This window comes from Danio rerio, chromosome 8 (genome assembly GCF_049306965.1).
Source record: "Danio rerio strain Tuebingen ecotype United States chromosome 8, GRCz12tu, whole genome shotgun sequence".
Taxonomy (NCBI): Eukaryota; Metazoa; Chordata; class Actinopteri; order Cypriniformes; family Danionidae; genus Danio; species Danio rerio.
Window position 1 is genome coordinate 61,544,036 of NC_133183.1, and position 23,465 is coordinate 61,567,500.

Below are 23,465 nucleotides of genomic sequence, written 5' to 3' on the forward strand. Positions count from 1 at the left end.
ACTAAATGTGTTTAACTGAAGTTATCTATATTTCCATCAGTTCTCCATTACAGACCCTCACCCTACACAAATTCCCGCCTAAACTCCATTAAGGCTGCGTCACATTTATAAATTAATTTTAATGTATAAATTTAACTACATTTGGTTTAAATTTATCAACTAAAAATATCGTTGTTTTTTTTTTGTTTATGAATATATAAACTAAATAAAAGTATAAACTAAAACGTATAAAATATAAAGCTAAACTTAGTTTAAATTTAGCCTTAAATGTTGTATATTCCCATATTACACCACGTTGGTGACGCATGGACAGATTTAGTTTTTTTTCCACAGTAAATTAATTGATATGTATCATTTAAACATTTTTGTTTTCCACCATTTCGTTTTGTTTGTTTTTTGAATACTTATAAATTTAGTATATATAAACTTATATATGATATCAATATTTATATATTACTGTAACCTAATTCAACCAGCGTCGCAGTGAAGTAGCCATAGATATTTACATATTTATATACATTTATATATCTATGTAAAGTAGCCCTCACGCGCTTTTCATTTGACAGCTGCTGATGACGTCATCATCTGTTTTGCTCTGCACACCGGAAGTACTGCCGTGACATCACGGAGAAACTCAACTGGCGTTCAAAAATCAAAACATCCCGAAACGTCCTCGTCGTTTTCATATTAATATTCATCATTTTCATCGAGTGACTGCAGTCATTAAACAGCTTGTTTTCGCCGTCAGACCTTTTCTGGTAAGTGCAACGAGTGTTGCAGAAATCACACACACACAACATCACACACAAACTCACAACATTTACTGTACTAGTTTATATAACGACCACACACTGCTGTCAGCTAAACAAAACATATCCATCAGTCTTTGTTATCGTTACTTTCTGCGAATGTTACTTTAATTCACTGGAGGACTAAACGCAGGCCAGTGTTTACATCGAAACATGATGAATGCCTAAAATGTGAAAGTAAAAGTAAAAAGGCCTAATGGCAATAAAAAACGCGGTTCTTTTGAGACAATTAATTATAAATTAACATTATGATTAACATTTCTTTGTGAGACAGTCATGACTTCGGTTTTGAGATAAAGTAGTATTTTTTAAACACACATTTTTTTTTAAACAGTGACAACTTACGACACGTTTTCCATATTGTTTACCACGCTAACGTTTACTTTCAATATTTAGTGAGAGCATGCAAGAAAGTATGACTTAGATAAACACTATTTACAGTTTTTTTCAATTATTCTCACATAATTTTGAAAACCGGGTTCTTTTTTCAAAGTATAATCACAATTATTCAAACAGCACACTCAATTTGGAGAATTCCTAGATTGTTTGCAAAATGACACACTTCAGTCAAAACATACACACTTCAGTCAAAACATATATGGCTGATTCCAGCGTTATGGATGTGACATTTGCAGTAAAAAAAAATTAAACGTATATACTCAGAGAAGGTATATGTTAACAGAATATTGAAATATCTGTTTATATTTTTCTTCCCCCTTAACCATGGAGTTCAGGCATCAAAAAATATCAGTATATTCATTCATTTTCTTGTCGGCTTAGTCCCTTTATTAATCCAGGGGGGACCACAGCGGAATGAACTGCCAACTTATCCAGCAAATTTTTACGCAGCGGATGCCCTTCCAGCCGCAACCCATCTCTAGGAAACATCCACACACACACACTCATACACTAAGGACAATTTAGCCTACCCAATTCACCTGTACTGCATATGTTTTGACTGTGGGGGAAACTGGAGCACCCGGAGGAAACCCACGCAAAGGCAGGGATAACATGCAAACTCCACACAGAAACACCAACTGAGCCGAGGTTCGAACCAGCGACTCAGCGACCTTTTTGCTGTGAGGCGACAGCACTACCTACTGCGCCACTGCCTCGCCCCAGTCTATTCAGGTGTTTTATATTTAAAATGACGGCAAAATGAATGCGTTACGGATGTGATAAAAGAAAGACATGAGTTTTGTGAGTTGACATACTTTGTGGAAATTCTGTGAATAAAAATGCACTTTTATTTATATATGTAGGATATAATAAGGATATATAAAGGATTAAAATATTACAAACCATATTATTTTCTAGCCTACGTGAATTTAAAAACCACTGCCTTCATACTTTCTTCATCTCGGCGGCTTTTTCAGTTCATTCAATTTGCTTTTGTATAATGTTATTATTATTAGCAGTATTTATTATATGCATGTTTATATTTGTTTTATTAAAAACAAGCTTAGATTTGTGCACCTGTCAAGTTTTAGACCATATGGGGCACAGCATGTGTATTTGGATGTAACTCAGGTTTTTGAGCACACTTGGTTATTATTGTTCCTTTATTCGTTTGCTGGAAATTAGAACTGAATTTAGAAATAGTTTTGAAACAAAGCTTTGTGCTTAACAAACAAAATTAATTATAGGCTTATTGATGTCTGTGCATACAAGTTTTCCCTATCCACGAGAGCGAAAGTGAAACTAGAGTTTGAGATGCCTTATCTCTCATTCTCGCACTGTAGATGCTCTGTTTTACTGTTTTCTTGCTAGTGAAATGCTCAGTTTTTCCACTTACACGTACTTTACGCTATGAAAATAGAAAATGCGCTCATGGCGTGACGCAGCTGGCTTTTAAAGGGAATGGAAGATGAGACTCTGATTGGTTTATTCTCAAAACACACCTATAACTCATTAAGAAAATAAACTCAACCCTTTTAGACGTTGCGCCACGGCGCAAAGTGGATTTTTCTGTCCTTATATTAGCAAAAGTGGATTCTGACACGCCCTGAAAGCGTTTGCACCCTGTGTTTTGCGCTTTGCGCATGGACCGTCAAAATAGAGCCCATAGTGTGTAATGTTGTGCAAATCTGTGGCAGTGTTTTTCTCCTTGGAGTAGAATTTTGCAATTGTGTGGATATTTTTATTTAGAGTGTAAACAATCGTAAAAAAACTGCGAATATAAAACCAACTTTACCTCAGTGACTTTGTTTACTGTTCATGACAGTATGTATGTATGGTATGTATGTATGGTAGTGTTAAATTGAGGTAAAGTTGCTTATACATTCACGCATTCAGACTTTCTCCTTAATATAATTTTCAGAAAAGTATTCTTTGCAAATTCTAAATAGTGAAATCATATCAGAAGCCATTGACTAATATTGTGCAACATTGTTTACCGTCAAATAAATAGTGCTAATATTTTTTTGATGTCATAATTACATGTGATTTCAGGCCGAATATTCAAAGTACCATGTCCACCTGTCAAGTTTTAGACCATATGGGGCACAGCATGTGTATTTGGATATAACTCAGGTTTTTGAGCACACTTCGTTATTATTGTTCGTTTATTTGTTTGCTGGAAATTAGAACTGAATTTAGAAATAGTTTTGAAACAAAGCTTTGCGCTTAACAAACAAAATTAATTATAGGCTTATTGATGTCTGTGCATACAAGTTTTCCCTATCCACGAGAGCGAAAGTGAAACTAGAGTTTGAGATGCCTTATCTCTCATTCTCGCACTGTAGATGCTCTGTTTTACTGTTTTCTTGCTAGTGAAATGCTCAGTTTTTCCACTTACACGTACTTTACGTTATGTAAATAGAAAATTCGCTCATGGCGTGACGCAGCTGGCTTTTAAAGGGAATGGAAGATGAGACTCTGATTGGTTTATTCTCAAAACACACCTAAAACTCATTAAGAAAATAAACTCAACCCTTTTAGACGTTGCGCCACGGCGCAAAGTGGATTTTTCTGTCCTTTTCTGCGCATGGACCGTCAAAATAGAGCCCATAGTGTGTAATGTTGTGCAAATCTGTGGCGGTGTTTTTCTCCTTGGAGTAGAATTTTGCAATTGTGTGGATATTTTTATTTAGAGTGTAAACAATCGTAAAAAAACTGCGAATATAAAACCAACTTTACCTCAGTGACTTTGTTTACTGTTCATGACAGTATGTCTTCCTGCTTTCATGGTAGTGTTATATTGAGGTAAAGTTGCTTATACATTCACGCATTCAGACTTTCTCCTTAATATAATTTCCAGAAAAGTACTCTTTGCAAATTCTAAATAGTGAAATCATATCAGAAGCCAATGACTAATATTGTGCAACATTGTTTACCGTCAAATAAATAGTGCTAATGTTGTTTTGATGTCATAATTACGTGTGATTTAGGGCCGGATATTCAAAGTACCATGGTAAACAATATAGGTAGCGTGTCACAAGTTGTCACTGACTGAATGTGCCAATATAAAGCCAACTTTACCTCAGTTAATGTTATCATGCTTGTCATATTTAGGTTCTATGATATCATCATATACCATCAGTTTTGTGTGTATTTTCTAACTTCTCTCCATTCTTTCTTTTAGCATTGGTGTGGAATTACGCACAAAAATGTGAGCAGGTTCACTTTCTGTTTGCATTATTGTGTCAAGATGGCTGATGATTTGGTCTCCTGCACGGTTGGAGGGGCCGTTCGCTCCGCTCAGCCCTGTGCCAAGCAGAAATATCGCAGCACCGCCCACTCACAGGGGCTGTTAGATGGGCTGCTTATGCTGCGACAAGGTGGTATTCTGTTTGACGTGGTGCTCTTGGTGGAAGGAAAACCCATCCAGGCTCACCGAATTCTCCTGGCGGCGTCGTGTGACTATTTTAGGTATGCATGACAGTCCTTACATGTTAGGAATGCTGAGACTATTATGTTTACCTGGCTTCATTAAATAAAAATAATATATATATATATATATATATATATATATATATATATATATATATATATATATATATATATATATATATATATATATATATATGTATATATATATGTATATATATATAAATGTATATATATATGTATATATATATATATATATATGTATATATATATATATGTATATATATATATATAAATGTATATATATATGTATATATATATATATATATATATATATATATATATAAATGTATATATATATATGTATATATATAAATATATATATATATATATATATATGTGTGTGTGTGTGTGTGTGTCTGTATACATATATATATATATATATATATATATATATATATATATATATATATATATATATATATATATGATGGCCTATATATTTCTTTTATGAAAAAAATATGTATGTATATATTTTTTATGTTTCTCCAGATTTTTTCTAGTTTATTATAATTGTATTCAATATTTTCCCCTAACATCCTAATTTAAGCCTTAATTTTTGGACTATGATCTTTAAATTAGTTCCAGTTTTGGCTTTGGTGCTGACTAATGCAATGTATATTCACAAGTATGGAAATATATTATTGTAAAGGATCGTATAAAAAAAACAAATATTAAAAAAAGAGATCTGTAAGAGGTGTGATTTTTCATTTATAAAAGCAGTAAACACAGTAATTATTATGTAATAAAACATTTTTACAACTTCAGACTTTCATTTTTTGTTGTTAATTTAATATTAAATTTTTTTAATTTAATATTTAATATTTTAAGATATACTGTAATTTTGTCATGGCAAAGCTGAATTATTAACATGTGGTCCTTATTCAGAATTCATTATTTTATGATTTGCATGATGTGTTGCTTCATACTCTGAATACTATTTTTATTTAATAAAAAAACACCATCTAAATGAAATTAATTAAAACATTAAAAATGTCTTTATTGTCTCTTCTGACCAGTTTAATGTGCTAATGCTGATCACTTTATACATTCATTTGATTTTGGAATAAATTAATAATTAAATTTAGTAAATGAAAGTTTGTTTTGCCATAATTAATATGTGTATCATACATATTTATTATGAATATGTGACACACACACACACATAGAAACAAAACTCTACAAAGCTGTTTTGATAGATACTTAAATGTATATATGATTTGTATCATATACATGTACAGTTGAAGTCAGAATTATTAGCCCCACTGTTTTCACAATTTCTGTTTAACGGAAAGAAGATTTTTTTTTAACCCATTTCTTAACATAATAGTTTTAATAACTCATTTCTATTTTATGACAGTAAATAATATTTGACTAGATATTCTTCAAGACACTTCTATACAGCTTAAAGTGACATTTAAAGGCTTAACTTGGTTAAATAAGTTAACTAGGCAGGTTAGGGTAATTAGGCAAGTTACTCTATAAGGATGGTTTGTTCTGTAGACTATCGAATAAAATGTAGCTTAAAGGGGCTAATAATTTTGTCCTTAAAATTTAGTTTAAAAAATTTAAAACGGCTTTTATTCTAGATGAAATAAAACAAAGAAGACTTTCTCCAGAAGAAAAAATATTGTCAGACATACTGCGAAAATTTGCTCTGTTAAACACCTTTAAAAAGAAAATAAAAATTCAAAGAAATGCTAATAGTTCTGACTTTAACTGTAAATTTTATATCTACAAAAAAATAAAAAAATTTTATTAAATATATGCATGCATGTGTGTATTTATACATACATAATAAATATACACAGTACACGGTTGTTATTATAAAATTTATCACAAATATTAACATCAGTATTTTGGTATTGATATTAATATTGATATTTTAGCTTCACACAAGGGCACCAATTATGTAGTGATAAGTGAATGTGGTAACACTTTACAATAAGGTTCATTAGTTAATGCATTTACTTACATGAACTAATCATGAACACATGTACAGCATGTGAACATTTACTAATGCATTAATAACATCCAACTCCATGCTTGTTAACAGTAGTTAATGCACCATGAGTTAACATGAACTACTGTATTTTCATTAACTAACGTTAACTAACATGAACAAATACAGTAATTCATGTATTGTTCATTGTTTGTTCATGTTAGTAAATGCATTAATTAACATTAACTAATGCACCTTATTGTAAAGTGTGACAGTGAATGTATTACAAATATCAACTTCAGTATTTCTGCGTTAATATTCTAGCCTCTCGTAGGGCACCAAAACACACTTAAACTACGTCAAAACTATTTTTTATTTTGGATGCGATTCATTTTTGCTTAGCACTAATTCATTTTTAGGTAATATTAATGATATAAGTATTTTTTATTATTATTATTATTATCAAGATATATCAGCAAAAACGACTGCAAAACTACCAAGTTAATGAAATGAAGCTTGTATTTTACTTGAACGATTGTCTCGTCTGTGTGTTCAGGGGTATGTTTGCAGGTGGTTTGCGGGAGATGCAGCAGACTGAGATCCCTGTTCATGGGGTTTCATACACGGCCATGATGAAGCTGCTGGACTTCATCTACACCTCGGAGCTGGAGCTGGACTTGGACACGGTGCAGGAGGTGCTGTGTGCCGCCACGCTGCTGCAGGTCCAAGACGTGATCGGCTTCTGCTGCGACTTCTTGTTCTCCTGGCTGGACGATGACAACATCCTGGAGGTGGAGAAGCTGGCCGACATCTACGGGCTCCACCAGCTGGGGGAAAAGATTCGCTCATATCTGCTGAAGAACATCCAGACGTTTTCACGCACGCCGGTGTATCGGAAACTACCTGCAGAAAAGGTGTTGAGTGTGCTTTGTAGTAACGAGCTGGAAGTGGACTCGGAGAACGAGGTGTACGAAGCCGCACTTCACTACCATTACACTCCCGAACAGGTGGAGAAAGACCAGGTTTGCTTACAGGTGAGAAACACACTGCACTGGGCTGGATGTGGCTAGAGATAGAGTTAAAGTCAGAATTCTTAGCCCTCCTGTATATTTTATTTCTATGGAACAAAAGCAGTGCCAAAAGTATTGATTTAAAAAGCTTGTTGAATAGCACAAACTGAAAAAAATAATACACCGAATTATCAAGTTCTTGCATTTTAATGACTTGAATTCCAGGTTTTGTATTTTTAGGTTCTGAAATTTAACATATCTGTTTATTTAAGCTTTGAATATTTCAACTAAAAATATTTCAAACACGTTTTTTTACTTAAAAATTCACTAATTCATATTCAATTTACAGCTTTCACTTACAAAATACTCTTTAAAAATACGTTGTGTAATATAAAAAAGGTATTTTTTTTAGTTCATTTTATTTCAGTTCAAATATTCGCATCCATAAACTCAGTGGTTCAAATTCGACTGCTAAAATTCAATTTTATTTCACGCAATTTAACAATTTAATTTAAGATTTTTAACCCAGCAAATATTTCTTGTCGGCTTAGTCCCTTTATTAATCTGGGATCGCCACAGTGGAATGAACCACCAACTTTTCCAGCAAGTTTTTACGTAGCGGACGCCCTTCCAGCCGCAACCCATCTCTGGGAAACATTCACACATCCACACACACACAAATACACACAAAAACTCACTTACCCTCATACACAATTACAATTTAGCCTACCCAATTCACCTGTACCGCATGTCTTTGGACTGTGGGGGAAACCGGAGCACCCAGAGGAAACCCACGCGAACGCAGGGAGAACATGCAAACTCCGCATAGAAACGCCAACTGAGCCGAGGCTCGAACCAGCGACCCAGCGACCTTCTTGCTGTGAGGCGACAGCACTACCTACTGCGCCACTGCTTCGCCACCCAGCAAATAGGCAAGAAAAAAAGTTAATTAAGGCACAAAAGTAGAATTTAATATTAATATCAGTGTCTTGGACATAATGGTAATAAAATGAGTATGAGTAAAATGAGTAAATGATGTTTTGGTCATCTATATTTGCCCTTATGTAACGGAAGCCACTGTTTTGTGTGATGTTCTTATTAAATCTCTCTTAGCCCTGGCCATTGTGTTTATCTATTTTGTATTATTGTTATATTTTCTCTCTGGTTTCTCTTACGTTTATATTCTTTATCAGTCAATATTATACTTTACATCTATGGAAAAATTAGTTAATAAAGATAAAGGATGTGTAACATCATATTCGTCAAAAGACGATTAGTTTATATCCATGTAACTCCAGCGGTCCGAGCAGGGCGGAACGGGAGACAAATGCTCTGAGGAGGCTAAAGATTGCAGAACAACGTCTGTCGCTAGATCCGAGGAGTGTTTACGCGATCACCAGCTGGCTTCCATTCCATAAGGGCAAATATAGATGACCTGAATTTAAAAAAATTAAAAAACGCTTTTATTCTAGCCGAAATAAAACAAATAAGACTTTCTCCAGAAGAACAAAATATTATAGGAAATACTGTGAAAAAAATCCTGAATCTGTTCAACATCATTTGGCAACTATTCAACCCAAGCTCATTCTGAAAATGTAGTCCGGCGGACGTTTCTGGAGACAGCGGAATACGTCCCCTGGGGTATGTACGGCCGCGTTTATTTTTTTTCAAGCGAACGCTGCGGGGCGGTGTGACGCCGTTCCCTTTCGCGCTTACCTTACCTCCTTGTGGAGGGCTTCCCCGTTGCAACCCGTTTGTCCACTTAGCTCACCGTGTACCTCGGCAGGCTCGAGATGCCGAGAGGGGTCGACCACGGCGACCGTTTTAGAGTCCGGGGAAGAGCGGTTCCAGCAATCACGTAAGACAAAAACAGAATCCCAAAAATTAAGTGAACGAGTTTCATGACAGGGCGAGAACGCGGCGAAATCCGAAAACGCGGTGGAGTAAAAAAATAATCAGGGCTTTTGTTTTTTTTGGACGGCTTTTGTGAACTGTTGCTCGGGTTAAGGGAAGCGAGCGGGCGGGCTTGCGGGTTGATCGGTAAAATTGGTTGGGTTCGGGAAAGGAGGAGGGCGAGTCGGCCGATTGGCTGGTCACGCAGTCAATCATTCGGTCAGTCGGACGGCGGCCTCCGGCGGGTTCGCGCCCGCGAGAGGCGTCTGAGGTGCGAAAAAGCGTGCAACAGCTACCTCTCGCGGATTCGCGAAAACAAAAACTGCAGCGTACCCGCCGGGACGTATTCTGCGGTCTCCAGAAACGTCCGTGGGACTACGTTTCCACAATGAGCCTGGGTTGCAACTATTTGTATAAATCATTTTGACTTCAACTGTATATTTATGAATGTTGTTGTACTTCAGGAACCGCTGCGGATGTTGGAGGCGGTGCGGTTCTGTCTGATGGAGAAGCACGTTTTGCAGCGTTTGCACAGTCGGTTAAAGCAGTGCCCGCTGCGGGACTCGGTGGCTGCCGCTCTGCGTTACCACAGTCAGGAGCTTTGGCAGCCGGTGATGCAAACCCCGCTCACTCTGCCCCGCTGCAGCTCCCAGTGCATTGTGGGATTTGGTGGCATGTATGCATCGAGTGCGCTGGTGGACAATGAAGAGCGCTTTCAGGTCTTCCACCCATCCTGGAGCGAGTGGCGGAGCCTGGCGGCAGAGCGCGCTCCGCGCATGTCCAACATGGGCATCGCTGTGCTCAATAACTTTGTGTATTTAATCGGCGGGGACAAAAACACCAGCGGCTTCCGGGCTGAAGCTCGATGCTGGAGGTGAGTTAAGATCAACATTCATTCATTCATTTTAATAACTCATTTGTAATAACTGATTTTTTTTCTTTGCCATGATAACAGCCATTATATTTGACTAGATATTCTTCAAGATACTAGTGTTCAGCATTTAAAGTCGTAACTAGATTAATTAGGGTAAGGCAAGGCAAGGCAAGTTTATTTATATAGCACATTTCATACACAGTGGCAATTCAAAGTGCTTTACATAAACAAGAATAAAAGAAACAAGTAAAATAAAAATAAAAACAAATAATAAAAATGCGTAAAAAAAAAACATAAAAACAGGTAAAATGTGATATAAAAGAATGAAGAAGAAGAGAAAAACATGATAGTGCAATCTGTCGGACGCAGCACAGTGCTCATTCAGTAAAGGCACAGCTACACAGATGTGTTTTCAGTCTTGATTTGAATGTGGCTAATGTTGGAGCACATCTGATCATTTCTGGAAGCTGATTCCAGCAGCGAGGGGCGTAGTGGCTGAAGGCAGATTCACCCTGCTTTGACTGAACTCTTGGAGCTTCTAGTTTATATGATCCTAAAGATCTGAGTGATCTGTTGGGTTTGTATTCAGTGAGCATATCTGTAATGTATTTAGGTCCTAGGCCATTTAGTGATTTATAGACCAGTAATAATACTTTAAAATCTATTCTGAATGTAACTGGCACCCAGTGTAAAGACCTGAGGACAGGTGTGATGTGCTCTGATTTTCTGGTTCTGGTCAGAATTCTGGCAGCAGCGTTCTGGATGAGCTGTAACTGTCTGACTGTCTTTTTAGGAAGACCAGTGAGGAGTCCATTACAGTAATCCGCCCTGCTGCTGATAAAAGCATGAACAAGTTTTTCTAAATCTTCACTAGATACATGAATGAATTCCCTGAATGAAAGAGCCAAACTGCAGTTAAAGTTTAATAATTTGGCAAATAATTCGACAACAGATGGTCATGTAAACACAGTCACATTGTTCGCTGTGGTTGTGTGTTTTGACTCTGAAATTCAGCTTACCCAAATAGACACTCCCACACCAAGCCTCTTTTCTTCCTCCGACACTCCCCCCTAAACAGAGCTGGACACGCCCACTTTTCTGACTTTTTCCAAAGTAGAGGTGTGAAACGAGGGGGTTTCATGGCCCTTTAACAGTATTTGTTTTCTCACGATCTTCTCGTGAAGGTACGATCCTCGCCAAAACAGCTGGTGTACAGTGGAGTCTCTCCGGCAGCAGCACGCGGATCATTGCGTCTGTGTGGTCGATAAATACATCTACGCCATCGGAGGACGAGACTACACCAATGAGCTGGACTGTGTGGAGAGATACAACCCACAGACCAACACATGGGAGTTCATGGCGCCGCTCAAACGAGAGGTCAGGCTTTCTGAAGGAAAATGCACTGCTGTTTATTATGATGGTAGAAATGGCAACTTTATAGATAATAAATACAGCATCACTTGAGTCATGGCTGGCAGGAGGCTGATTGTGACATCTTTGCACCTTCTTTACAATGCATATCATTTCTTATTCCTGTAAACTATTGTGTGCTTAAACATTCAAGTACACTTCAGACCTGCCTTTCTCAAAACCTTCTTCTTAATGCCATATCATTCTTAAATTGTACCTTAAGCTGTACCTTATCGTTAATATGTGTTTCCAGAAGCTATCTCAGTTAAGTATACCCTTTAACAACAACAACGAGTTTACTAGTTTGGCTCTTAATTTTGCTATTTAACTGTATGTTGACGCTCTGCATGGCTGTGTCTGCAGGTCTATGCTCATGCTGGCGCAGTGATTGATGGGAAGATCTACATATCGTGCGGCCGGCGGGGAATGGCGTATCTGAAGGAGACGTACTGTTATGATCCCGGCAGTAATCATTGGAGTGTGTGTGCTGAGGGTCCGGTGGAACGAGCCTGGCATGGCATGGCAGCCCTCAACGAGCGGGCTTACGTAATGGGAGGAAGCAACGATAGCTGCGGATACAGAAGAGACGTACTGAAGGTACTCCATCTGCTGTTAGACATATGCCCAAATTCAATATATCATGATAATTAATATGCACAATATTGATATCGGCATGTTACTATAATCAATATATCGAAGTATCGTGTAATACTTGGAAATGACCTCAATCATTTTTGCCATTGTAATATATTTTTACAAATTCACAAATAATGCTAAAGCCATATTACAATGACATTTACGTGCTACCTCAGCTGTGTCAAAAGTTTATAATTGGATATTAACCTAATAAGACAATATATTATATATTTAATAAGACATTTACCTATTTAACATCAAATCATAGAATCTAAATAATCTTAAGAATAATAAGTATTTTAAAGTGCTTATGGCTATTTGCATTATCATGCTGTTATATAATCATTATATAATAATCAGTGGCATAAAATGATCACAAAGGCCCCTATCATACACCCGGTGCAGTGTGGCGCAAGGCGTGGTGCAGTAGTCTTTTGGTAGTTTCAGCTTGGCGCAAGAGTCGTTTTGAGGCGTTGCGCTATGCTGTTTAAATAGCAAATGCATTAGCGCTCATTTGTGCGCCCATAGGCGTTCTGGTCTAAAAAGGAAGGCGTTCTGAGGCGCACTGCTGGCGCGTTGCTATTTTGAGAAACTATAATAGATTTTTCATTAGACCAAAACAAACCCGGTCTAAACTCCAGCGCAGAGTTGCACCTCGCTTACACACTGCTTAATACACACAAGAGAGCAATAGGCAAATATCTTTACATATGAAAAAAATTAAATATTAAGGATATATATAGGATATAATAAGAATAGATATAAATATAAAGGATTAAAATATCACAAAACATATTATTTTCTAGCCTACATAAATATGAAAAATCACTGCTTTTATGTCTTCTTCATCTCGGGAGGCTTTTTCAGTTTATTCGTGACAATTTGCTTTTGTATAATGTTATTATTATTAGCAGTATTATTTATTATATCAATATTTATATTTGTTTTATTAAAAACAAGCTTAGATTTGCCCACCTGTCAGGTTTTAGACCATATGGGGCACAGCATGTGTTTTAGGATTTAACTCAGGTTTTTGAGCACATTTTGTTATTGTTGTTCATTTATTTGTTTGCTGGAAATTAGAACTGAATTTAGAAATAGTTTTGAAACGAATATTTGCGCTTAACAAATGAAATTAATTATTTATAGGCTAATTGATGTCTGTGCATAAAGGTTTCCCTATCCAAGAGTGAATGTGAAAGTGATCCATTATCTCTCATTCTCACGCAGTAGATGCTCTGTTTAACTGTTTTCTGTTAATAAACTGTTAACTGTTAGCTGGTGAAATGCTCATTTTTTCCACTTAGACTTACTTTACGTCCTGTAAATAGCGAATGCGCTCTTGGCGTGACGCAGCTGGCTCTTAAAGGGAATGGGAGATGAGACTCTGATTGGTTTATTCTCAAAACACACCTATAACTCATTAAGAAAATAAACTCAACCCTTTTAGATCATGCGCCACGGCGCAAAGCAGGTTTTCCCGTCCTTAAATTAGCAAAAACGTGTCCTGACACGCCCTGAAATCGTTTGCGCCCTGCGTTTTGCGCTCTGCGCATGGACCGTCAAAATAGAGCCCAAAATGGCAATAATATCTCTTATGGCAACAATTTCTGTGACAATATATCACCCCGCAAACATTCTTTATCGTGATAAGCCTAGATATTATTAGCGCTTCAAAATGCGGTAAATAATTATTTATTATTTTAAAATTTTAAGACTATTTACATTGTATTTGCAGTGGTGCTCATAATAGTGCCACATGCTTACAGACTTTATTGCAGTTTAATACAGATAACACTGTTGAAGTTCAGTTCATTTGAATTCAGATCAGTGTTATGCGAATATCAGGACGATTCAACGGATATAAAATCAGCACATAGAGCCAAGTAGATGTTATAACAGAGACTGTGTCTAAACCTCAGAATATATAAAACTTCTAAAGCCTTTAAAAGATTATAATTGAATGAATGTTCATCAAATTAAAAATTTAAATAAACAAAAGATAAATCTCGTATTAAAGTTAGATGTACTCTGTTTAACAGAACAACTGAATGAAACCAAATAATATCATGACCTTAAATGAGTCTACACCTAATGAACATCATTATAGACATAAGAGTCGTCTTAAAGGAAAAGGTGGAGGCGTTGCTATAATACATAGTAATATCTTCACTATATCTCAGCGATCTGTTTTCAGTACAATTCATTATGCATATATAACAGTGTAGAATGTAAACAATAAAGCTCAATCTAAATTGATATTGGCTTCTGTATATAAGCCTCCAGGGCACCACAAAAGAATTTCAGATTTCCTATCTGAAATAGATTTGGCTACAGATAAATATATGACATAATGATTGACGGTAATTGTTTAGCATGCTCCCTTCAAAGATGTCCATATACTGTAGTAGACAACAAAGCAGCACACTAGATTTGCTCTATTGATTTCAGTGTTTAAGTAGGATTATCTTTCTATATGTCTAGGTGGCGTGTTATAACCCAACAGCAGATGTGTGGTCAGTGGTCAGTCCACTGCCAGCAGGACATGGAGAGCCCGGTACTGCCGTCCTCGATGGTCGCATCTACATTCTGGGTGGACGGTCGCATGATAAAGGCAGTCGAATGAAGTACGTCCACATTTATCATGCGGACGAGGACCGATGGGAGAGCGGCACGGCTCTGGAGGACCGCGTATCCGGACTTTCAGCCTGTGTGCTGCTTTTGCCTCGAGCAGCAATGGCTCAGGCTCACAGTTGGGAGCAAAGAGCCAAAGCATCATGGGAAGAGGTGGACTGGGACGACTCGGACAACTCCAGCGAAGACTAATGGCATTAGCGCAGCTCAGGTAGGCCAGAAAAATCACAAAGTGAGGGAAAGACAGGCTTTATGACCTTGGAGAGTATTTAAAATTCCACTGATCTTGAATGGGTCACGTTTTGGGGGCGTTTTAGTTTGATTATTATTATTGAAAAGCGGTAGCCGTGTTTCCATGCAAAGATGCGAATTACATTTGGAATAATGCATGAAATATTTGCGAATAAAGCAGCGTTTTTATCAAATTAGTCAAAAAGGAGGAGGGCCGGAGCAGGGGGTAGCGCTGTAGCCTCACTGCAAGAAGGTCGCAGGTTCGAGCCTCTGATGGTGGTTGAGTTTGCAGCTGAATATTATTCAAGTCAAGTCATGTTAAAATTTATTTATAAAGTGCTTTTTAAAACAACAAGTGCTTACCAAAGTGCTGTACACTAGAGATGCGCGGATGGCGGTTACAGCTGCGGATAAACCGCGGATGGGGCGGATGACGTGACGAAAAATTAAATTTTAATTATATTCGGGCGGGTGGTGGGCGGTTGTACTGTTTTTGTACACATAGCTGGCGCACCAACGAAAAAGCCTAGGACTGACTTCACAGAATGAGAGAAGGAATCGGATACACTAATTCTGGATGAAGTACAGAAGTATTCCTTTACAAACTTCCGTATAGACGGATCAGCAGAGGAAAATCTACTTTCCTTTTAGGAGAAACAAGGCAGTCATTCCCACGACTACAGCTCCTTGCCAAGAGAATTCTATGCATTCCAGCAACAAGTGCTGCGAGCGAGCGCTCCTTCAGCGCAGCCGGGCGCATTGAGGCCATGCGCTCTCGTCTGAATGTTGAAATGATGTGTCAAAATGCGTTTTCTATTAGGCTACAATAATAGTAAAAAAATTGTACAGTACAGTCCATTTAATTTAGGCTATTTATTTATTTTTGTCCCTGTGCGCCAATTGGAGACGGAGTTCACTGCTGATATTCTGAGAGCTTTATAGGGGTGCTTCTCATTTCTTATTTGTGTATCCTCGTTTCCTTTCCTTGCTTTCTTTCCTCGTCTTTCCACCCCTATAGGATGCGAGGGTAGGACGCAAGGAAAAGACTAAAGGACCGAGGAATTGAATCAAATGAAACGGCACGTCCTCGTATTGTTTAGCTTCACTTCAAAGCGTCAATTAATGCTGCATTGACTTGCACGTTTGAATTAACTACATGTCATTAAAGTCATTGTCTATTTTCTAATAATCAATAAAGAAACATTCATTTAATAATAAAAAGGAATAAGCCATTCAAATAAAGAGCTCAGTCAGCAGATGGCGGGCGGGTGCGGTTTTAAAATTTGGTCGAAAATGTTAGTGCGGATGGATGGCGGACGGATGATGAGTTTTGTGATGCGGTTGCGGATGAAATAATAGCCCATCCGCGCATCTCTACTGTACACACATACACCATCTAAAACAAAGGACTAATACAACAGACACATGACTCTCATATGGTATTAAAAGCCAAAGAGTAAAAGTGGGTTTTAAGACTAGATTTAAAAACAGAAAGGGTTGCGGCCTGCCTAACATGGGGAGGCAAATTAGGCCCCGTTCACACAAGTGCGTTTTAGTTTCAAAACAAAACGATCTGCGTCCACACTAGCGTTTCACCTAGCGTTTCTGAACATATGTCCGTCCACACTACGCCACCAAAAACGTATATCACGTGACCATTCGCACACTCTGGGCATGAGCGTTCTAGTATAAACAGGAAGCATGCGTCTCGCTCGACATTTGGTTATTGTTAGTCAACAAACGCCGGTTGAACAATGAACGCGATGGCAAAGAAAGCAAGAGAGGTATTTTTGTGGACAGACGACGAGGTCGAGTTGTACTAAACGTAACAAATGAATAACTACACAATGGCACCTAAAACAGACAATAGTGCAAACAACGCTCCCATGTCTGTGTCCGTGTTGTTGTTTACAGTGAAGGCTGGTCTGCTGTCTTCCAGTAGCGTTAAAGCCATGTGTTATAGTCATGTGATAGGGGCTTGACGAATAAGGGAAGGATACGCAATGGCACAAAAGCCCCAATCAGGTAGCGAATCTCAGCAGCCCCGCCTCCGTTTACAGATGTCTCCGTTTTCTCCCATCCACACTGAGACAGAGCAGCAGCATTTCCGAATGAAAACGGCCTCTTCAGCGTTTCCAAAACGCTCCGTTTTCTGCGCTCGAAAACTCCGGCGTAACCGTAGCAAAACTTATGCGTTTTCAAACTAAAACGCATTAGTGTAAACGGTGACGCAGTGGCGCAGTGGGTAGTGCGGTTTGCCTCACAGCAAGAAGGTTGCTGGGTTGTTGGTTCGAGCTATGACTGGGTCAGTTGGCGTTTCTGTGTGGAGTTAGCTTGTTCTCCGGTGTTCTTTGGTGCTCCGGTTTCCCCCACTGTCCAAAGACATGCAGTACAGGTGAATTGGTTAAATTGTCTAAATTAAATTGTCTAAAAATTAAATTGGCTAAATTGTCCGTAGTGTACGAGTCAGTGTGTGTGTGAATGAGTGTGTGTGTGGATGTTTCCAAGAGATGGGTTGCGGCTGGAAGGGTATCCGCTGCGTAAAAACTTGCTGGATAAGTTGGCTGGGCGACTCCGGATTAATAAAGGGACTAAGCCGAAAAGAAAACAAATGAATGAGTTGACACAAAAATACACAAGAAGAGACTTTCACTTCACGCATAGTTTGTGAATGAACAGACTTGCGTGTACGAGTTGCAGATGTGGTTATGAGGCTGAATTTGAAGTAATCAATCAGAGAACAGAAGAAAGTGTATTACTTTGATAATTTAATATGGCATATTATTAATGAAATTCCAAAATTATAGTATAATTTTTATTATTAATTTCTGGGGATTAATTATTTGTTAATTTCTCGCGGCCCACCAGCAGGATCGCTGAAGCCCACCGGTGGAGAATCCCTGATCTAGGCGTTTCCATAAAGCAGATTTTCATGTGATATTCTAAAATGCGCATAAAAATTGGTGGATGGAAACATAGCTATCGTGTGTTACCTAGAAGTCTTGAATTTAGCCAGAAGGTTGAATTTATTACAATGCATTAATTGTTGCTACCACTGTAACTGAAGGTAAGTTGGAAATGTTTGGGTTTAGATTATCTCCAAATTCTTCTTTTTCCTGTTTGTGGGTTAAATGTACGGACTCGTTTTTGTTTCGTTTTGTCTTTACATCCGAATCTTCGTTCGGAGTTATGGGAAACGGGGATGCAAACACTGTACATGCACTTTACAAATGCAAACGATTTGATTTTGTTGACAGTGCCTTTATTTTACAGATGTGTTTTGGTAAGTCCGATGCCTTTTTTTATTAAGAGATTTGAATTTAGTGCAATACTGTTTTTCAGAATGACAGAATTGTTGAATAGGATTCGGTGTTCAGTGGTTGGCAACCTTCAGAGTGAAAATAGTATGTATAATATAGATTATATATCAATATTATTCATATTTGAGATGTTGAAGTCAGACACTCCAGCAAATGTAACTAAAAAGGATTGAACTATAGTTTATGAAAGTGGGGAGGCATGGTGGCTCAGTGGTTAGCACTGTCGCTTCACAGCAAGAAGGTCGCTGGTTCGACTCCCTACTGGGTCAGTTGGCATTTCTGTGTGGAGTTTGCATGTTCTCCCAGTGTTGGCGTGGGTTTCCTCCGGGTGCTCCGGTTTCCCCACACAGTCCGAAAACAGTCTCTTTAAGAGAATTGAATAAACTAAATTGGCCGTAGTGTGCATGTGAATGAGTGTGTATAGATGTTTCCTAGTACTGGGTTGCAGCTGGAAGGGCATTCGCTGTGTAAAACATATGCTAGATAAGTTGGCGGTTCATTCCGCTGTGGTGACCCTAGATGAATAAAGAGACTAAGCCAAAGGAAAAAGAAAAAATGAATAAATATATATATATATATATATATATATATATATATATATATATATATATATATATTAGTCCATATTTGAGATGTTTAAGTTAGAGACTGATATGAACAAATCCTGAACCATCTGAACCAAATAATACAAATAACGTGTATGTTTTCAAGCGTCCAAAGACACCTTTTAATGTAGTTTATTCTCATATATTTATAAAATATATGAAAAAAATAACAATCTTTAATTTTTTACCATGATTAACAGAACGTCAATTGGTTCCAAACTATTTTACAATTCTTTTTTTCTACTAAAGAAGATATTTTGTAGAAAGCTGAAAACCTGTAACCATTGACTTCCATTGAATTAAAAAAAATAATAATCCTACATTTACCATGATTTACAGAATGTCATGCAGTGTAAATCGTGTCTTCTAAGGCATATTTACAACAATGAAGGCATTTTAAAAGCTATTTATTGACAGTTTCACATTTTGGCCACAAAATATTTATTATTACCATTTTCAGCCTTTATATTTGTCTTCCAAACAATAGATGGGTCTTGATTTCATATTTCGTATGCTCAATTTGTTGTACAGAAGTTATTTGAATAAATAAATTAGGCACTTTACTGGCATTTAATAGCCTCTATGTCACTTACCTATTTTTATTATTACACAAAGGATATTTCTCATCTTTGACCCCCATACAATTATTAAAAGATGGAAAACAGATTGGGAAAATCAATATAAATGTATTCAAATAGCACTTAATTAAAATTGCACTTAATGTCAGAAACGTTGCCGACTGCTGCACTGAATACTGAATTACTGATATTACTGAGATTATATATATAATGTTGAGTTGCTCGTTGCTCCAAACAGGAATCCATGAAAATTGGCAAAAGCTACGTTCAGTTAATTGAGCTCTTTTAACACATCTGATGGCTTCTGCTATGTAAAAAGCGCTCCTGTGTACTTCGAAACTGAATGTCATGCACTGAAATAAACACTTCTTACTTTGCTTTTAGCTTTGTTTATTTACTGCCTTCAGTGTATAATATGTATTGCCTCTTTAAGTTGAATCTTGTTGACCCTGTTGAATGTCAAAATCAAAAAATGTAATCATTGATTTTCTTAATTTTTAATAAAAGGATATGCAGAATAGTTGAATATTTGTAGCGGATACTTATTATATTTGACACAAAGTTGTAAAAAATATACATTCTTTCATGAAGTGATTAGTTAATTTACTTTTTTTAAAAGTGAGTAAACCCATTGTCTCATTTCCTTAATTTTTGCCCGTTTTTCGACATGAATATGACACTTTCAGTTAAATGAATGCTTCAACACTTTGGTGCACAGATTTAAGCTTGGTCTCATTTTAAAGAAGACAGATGTTAGATTGTAGATGAAGTGAAAAAGTTCCAAAGGTTAAAGAAAAATAAAGTTATGTGTTTTCAAGTTCATGAAAATATTAAAACAATTAATGCATGTTCTTAATTTATTGCATAAATATGTGTTTTTCAGAACAAGTTTGAGCCTAAAATTGACAGAAAATCAAAGCTACGTATCTGAACGAAATATATTCCAAATTTGAAGTTGACATCACAAAAAATGAGCTGTCAGTCAAATTTTGTGTGGCCGCAGTACCAAACATGACCACCAGTTTCCATTGCTGATCATAAAAGGGCGCCCCCTGTGTTTTCAGGCATATGAACCGTATTTTTTCATACGTTTGACATTATTTTTTGAAGCAGACATAAAAATGTAAAGTAGTATAGGCAGTTTAATGGTATTTGATTTTTAATTTAGCCTTTAAAAAACATCTAACTACATTTTGTAAAACTGACATGTGGATTGCTGTAGCAAAGTAATGTTTTACAATTCTGATGAGTATCCAGAGTGACATCAAGGAGCTTTTAGAGCACTGTTTTAAAGGTTTTTACAGCAACATCATTTCACTTTATTTTTGTCATGAAAACTCTTTCAACATCTCATTCCTGCATCTTAATTCTCTCTCTCTCTCTCTCTGAAAGTAATCTCACAGGAATTATCATGGTTATCCAGCACATACAAATCAAATTTGTGTTATATACATATATTTTTTTCATACTTTTGACAATGTTTTTATAGTAGACATAAACATTTCAAGTAATACAGGACGTTTGATGGTATTTGTTTTGAATTTAGCCTCTACAAAACATCTAAATACATTAAAACAAATGTCATGTGGATTGCTGTAGCAAAGTAATGTTTACAACTCTGAGTATACTTGTTGTAAATGAATAAATAACTGTTGCTTACTAATATCTATCAAAAATCAGTCACCAGATATGGAAATTAGAAATGTTAAGCTTTCAAATGATATATAGTTTGTCATGATTACTTTGTTTATACTACAATATTATCATTTAAATATGTGACCGTAAATAATCGACAGGTCATAAGGTGAGAGTAAATTAAATTTAATCGTTTACTTTTCCTACATAACCAAAAACAGCAATAAAATATGTATTCAGAAGTCTTATGGTGCGTTCACACCAGACGCAGATAAAGCATCAAGTACGAGTTAATTACATGTGAAGTCAATGCAAAGACGTCCTAGTCATCCTGCGACACTAATCGTGCCAATCAAAATCAATGTTAGCCATTTAGCAACGAAGCTACAGTCACCAGGCAGACAGATGCCCTGCTTATGACGCGAATCTGCATCTATGCTCAATGAATTTGACGTGCGAAGGAAGCAAATTTGACGTGCGAATGAAGCGAGTACACTCAAAATATTCATGCGTCTATTTACGCGCGAATATCGCAATTTATCTGTGCGTACTGCGTCTGGTGTGAACACAGCATTAGACTTTCCAACGATATCTAGTTTGTCATGGTATGGTTTGATTAGGGTTTAATAGCAAAAAAAGTCATGTACCCTTAAGCATCCCGGTAACAGTTAAAAGCGACAAGTTATTTTAAAAATAATAATAATTAAGTAAACCGATTGGAACTTGTAACTGTTAAGTTGGCCTAACTTAATTTTTTACTTTTTAAATTCCATTTACTTCATAATTTTAAGGCAACAGTTTACTCACTTTTTAAAATTATTTAATTCAAGTGTATTTGTATCGCGCTTCTTACAATAATTAATGCTTGAAAGCAAAAGGTGCACGTTATTGCACTACAATCAAATTAAGTTAAAGTTACAGTCAAATATAGGTTATTATATTCAACCAACTAATCACTTTTTTACAGCGAGTGCTTACAGACTGTAACTATTTTTGTTTCTCCTAATATTTTGGAATGGCATTTAACTTTTTTTAACTGGATTGTTACAAGTTTGCATTGGCACAAGGTCACGAATGCTCATGTTGACAATAAAGCACATCCGAATTTACTGTGGTCATTTGAGTTGCAGTGTTTAAAACAGCTGAGAGGAGGAAGGAAATAAAGAGTGAAAGCTTTATATAAATGCTGTTTTGTAAATGTGACGATTGATCCAGAGTTTTATCTTCTTTCTTTCTGCATTAACACATGCTTGTCTTTTTAAAGGGACCCAGAGGAGCTTTTAGAGTATCGTTTAAAGGGTTTTTACAGCAACGACATTCACGCTCACTTTATTTTTGTCATAAAAACCCTTTCAGCGTCTCGTTCCAGCATCTTAACCCCCTCTCTTTCTCTCTGACAGTAATCTCACAGGGATTATCATGTATATCCATCATATTAACATGAAGTTTGTGTTACAGAAATCAAACAACAGCTTCTTTAGTCTATGTCAACGTTATAGTCAGATAAATTAAAGGTACGGTGTGTTAATAAAAAATAAATAAATAAAAAAAAGTGTGTTATTTTTAAAAGCCATGAGGTATGAATGTGACATTGATGAAAAGTAAACATTTAAACATTTTAATGTTTAAAAAAAAAAAAAGTTTATTACAAAATGAAAATTAAATATACACTCACTGGCCACTTTATTAGGTACACCTTACTAGATCGTGGTTAGACCAGGTAAGACCCCCTTTTGCCTTCAGAACTGCCTTAATTCTTCGTGGCATAGACGGAACAAGGTATTGGAAATATTCCTCCGAGATTTTGCTCCATATTTACATGATAGCATCTACACACACACAAACGCACGCATACAAACATTGAGCCAAACAAAATGAAACGACACTTTTTAATCCCAAAACGTTGGGTATATTTGACCTCATTTTAACCTTACATCAGCCTAAAACAACCCAGAGTTATTTTGGAGTGTGTTTGACTCGCATAAACACATTTCAACACC

At 36.6% G+C, this 23,465-nt stretch overlaps 1 protein-coding gene across 1 annotated transcript; it reads left to right on the forward strand.

Annotated features, from left to right (window-relative positions):
- Positions 1-626: 626 nt before the first annotated feature.
- klhl22 (kelch-like family member 22) lies at positions 627-19,203 on the forward strand. Its single transcript, XM_003199151.7, has 7 exons — positions 627-758; positions 4,393-4,679; positions 7,196-7,673; positions 10,007-10,416; positions 11,601-11,793; positions 12,190-12,423; positions 14,947-19,203. Exons 2-7 carry the CDS (start codon positions 4,459-4,461, stop codon positions 15,286-15,288), a joined length of 1,878 nt encoding a protein of 625 aa, XP_003199199.2. The 5' UTR covers positions 627-758; positions 4,393-4,458; the 3' UTR covers positions 15,289-19,203.
- The last annotated feature ends 4,262 nt before the right edge of the window (positions 19,204-23,465 follow it).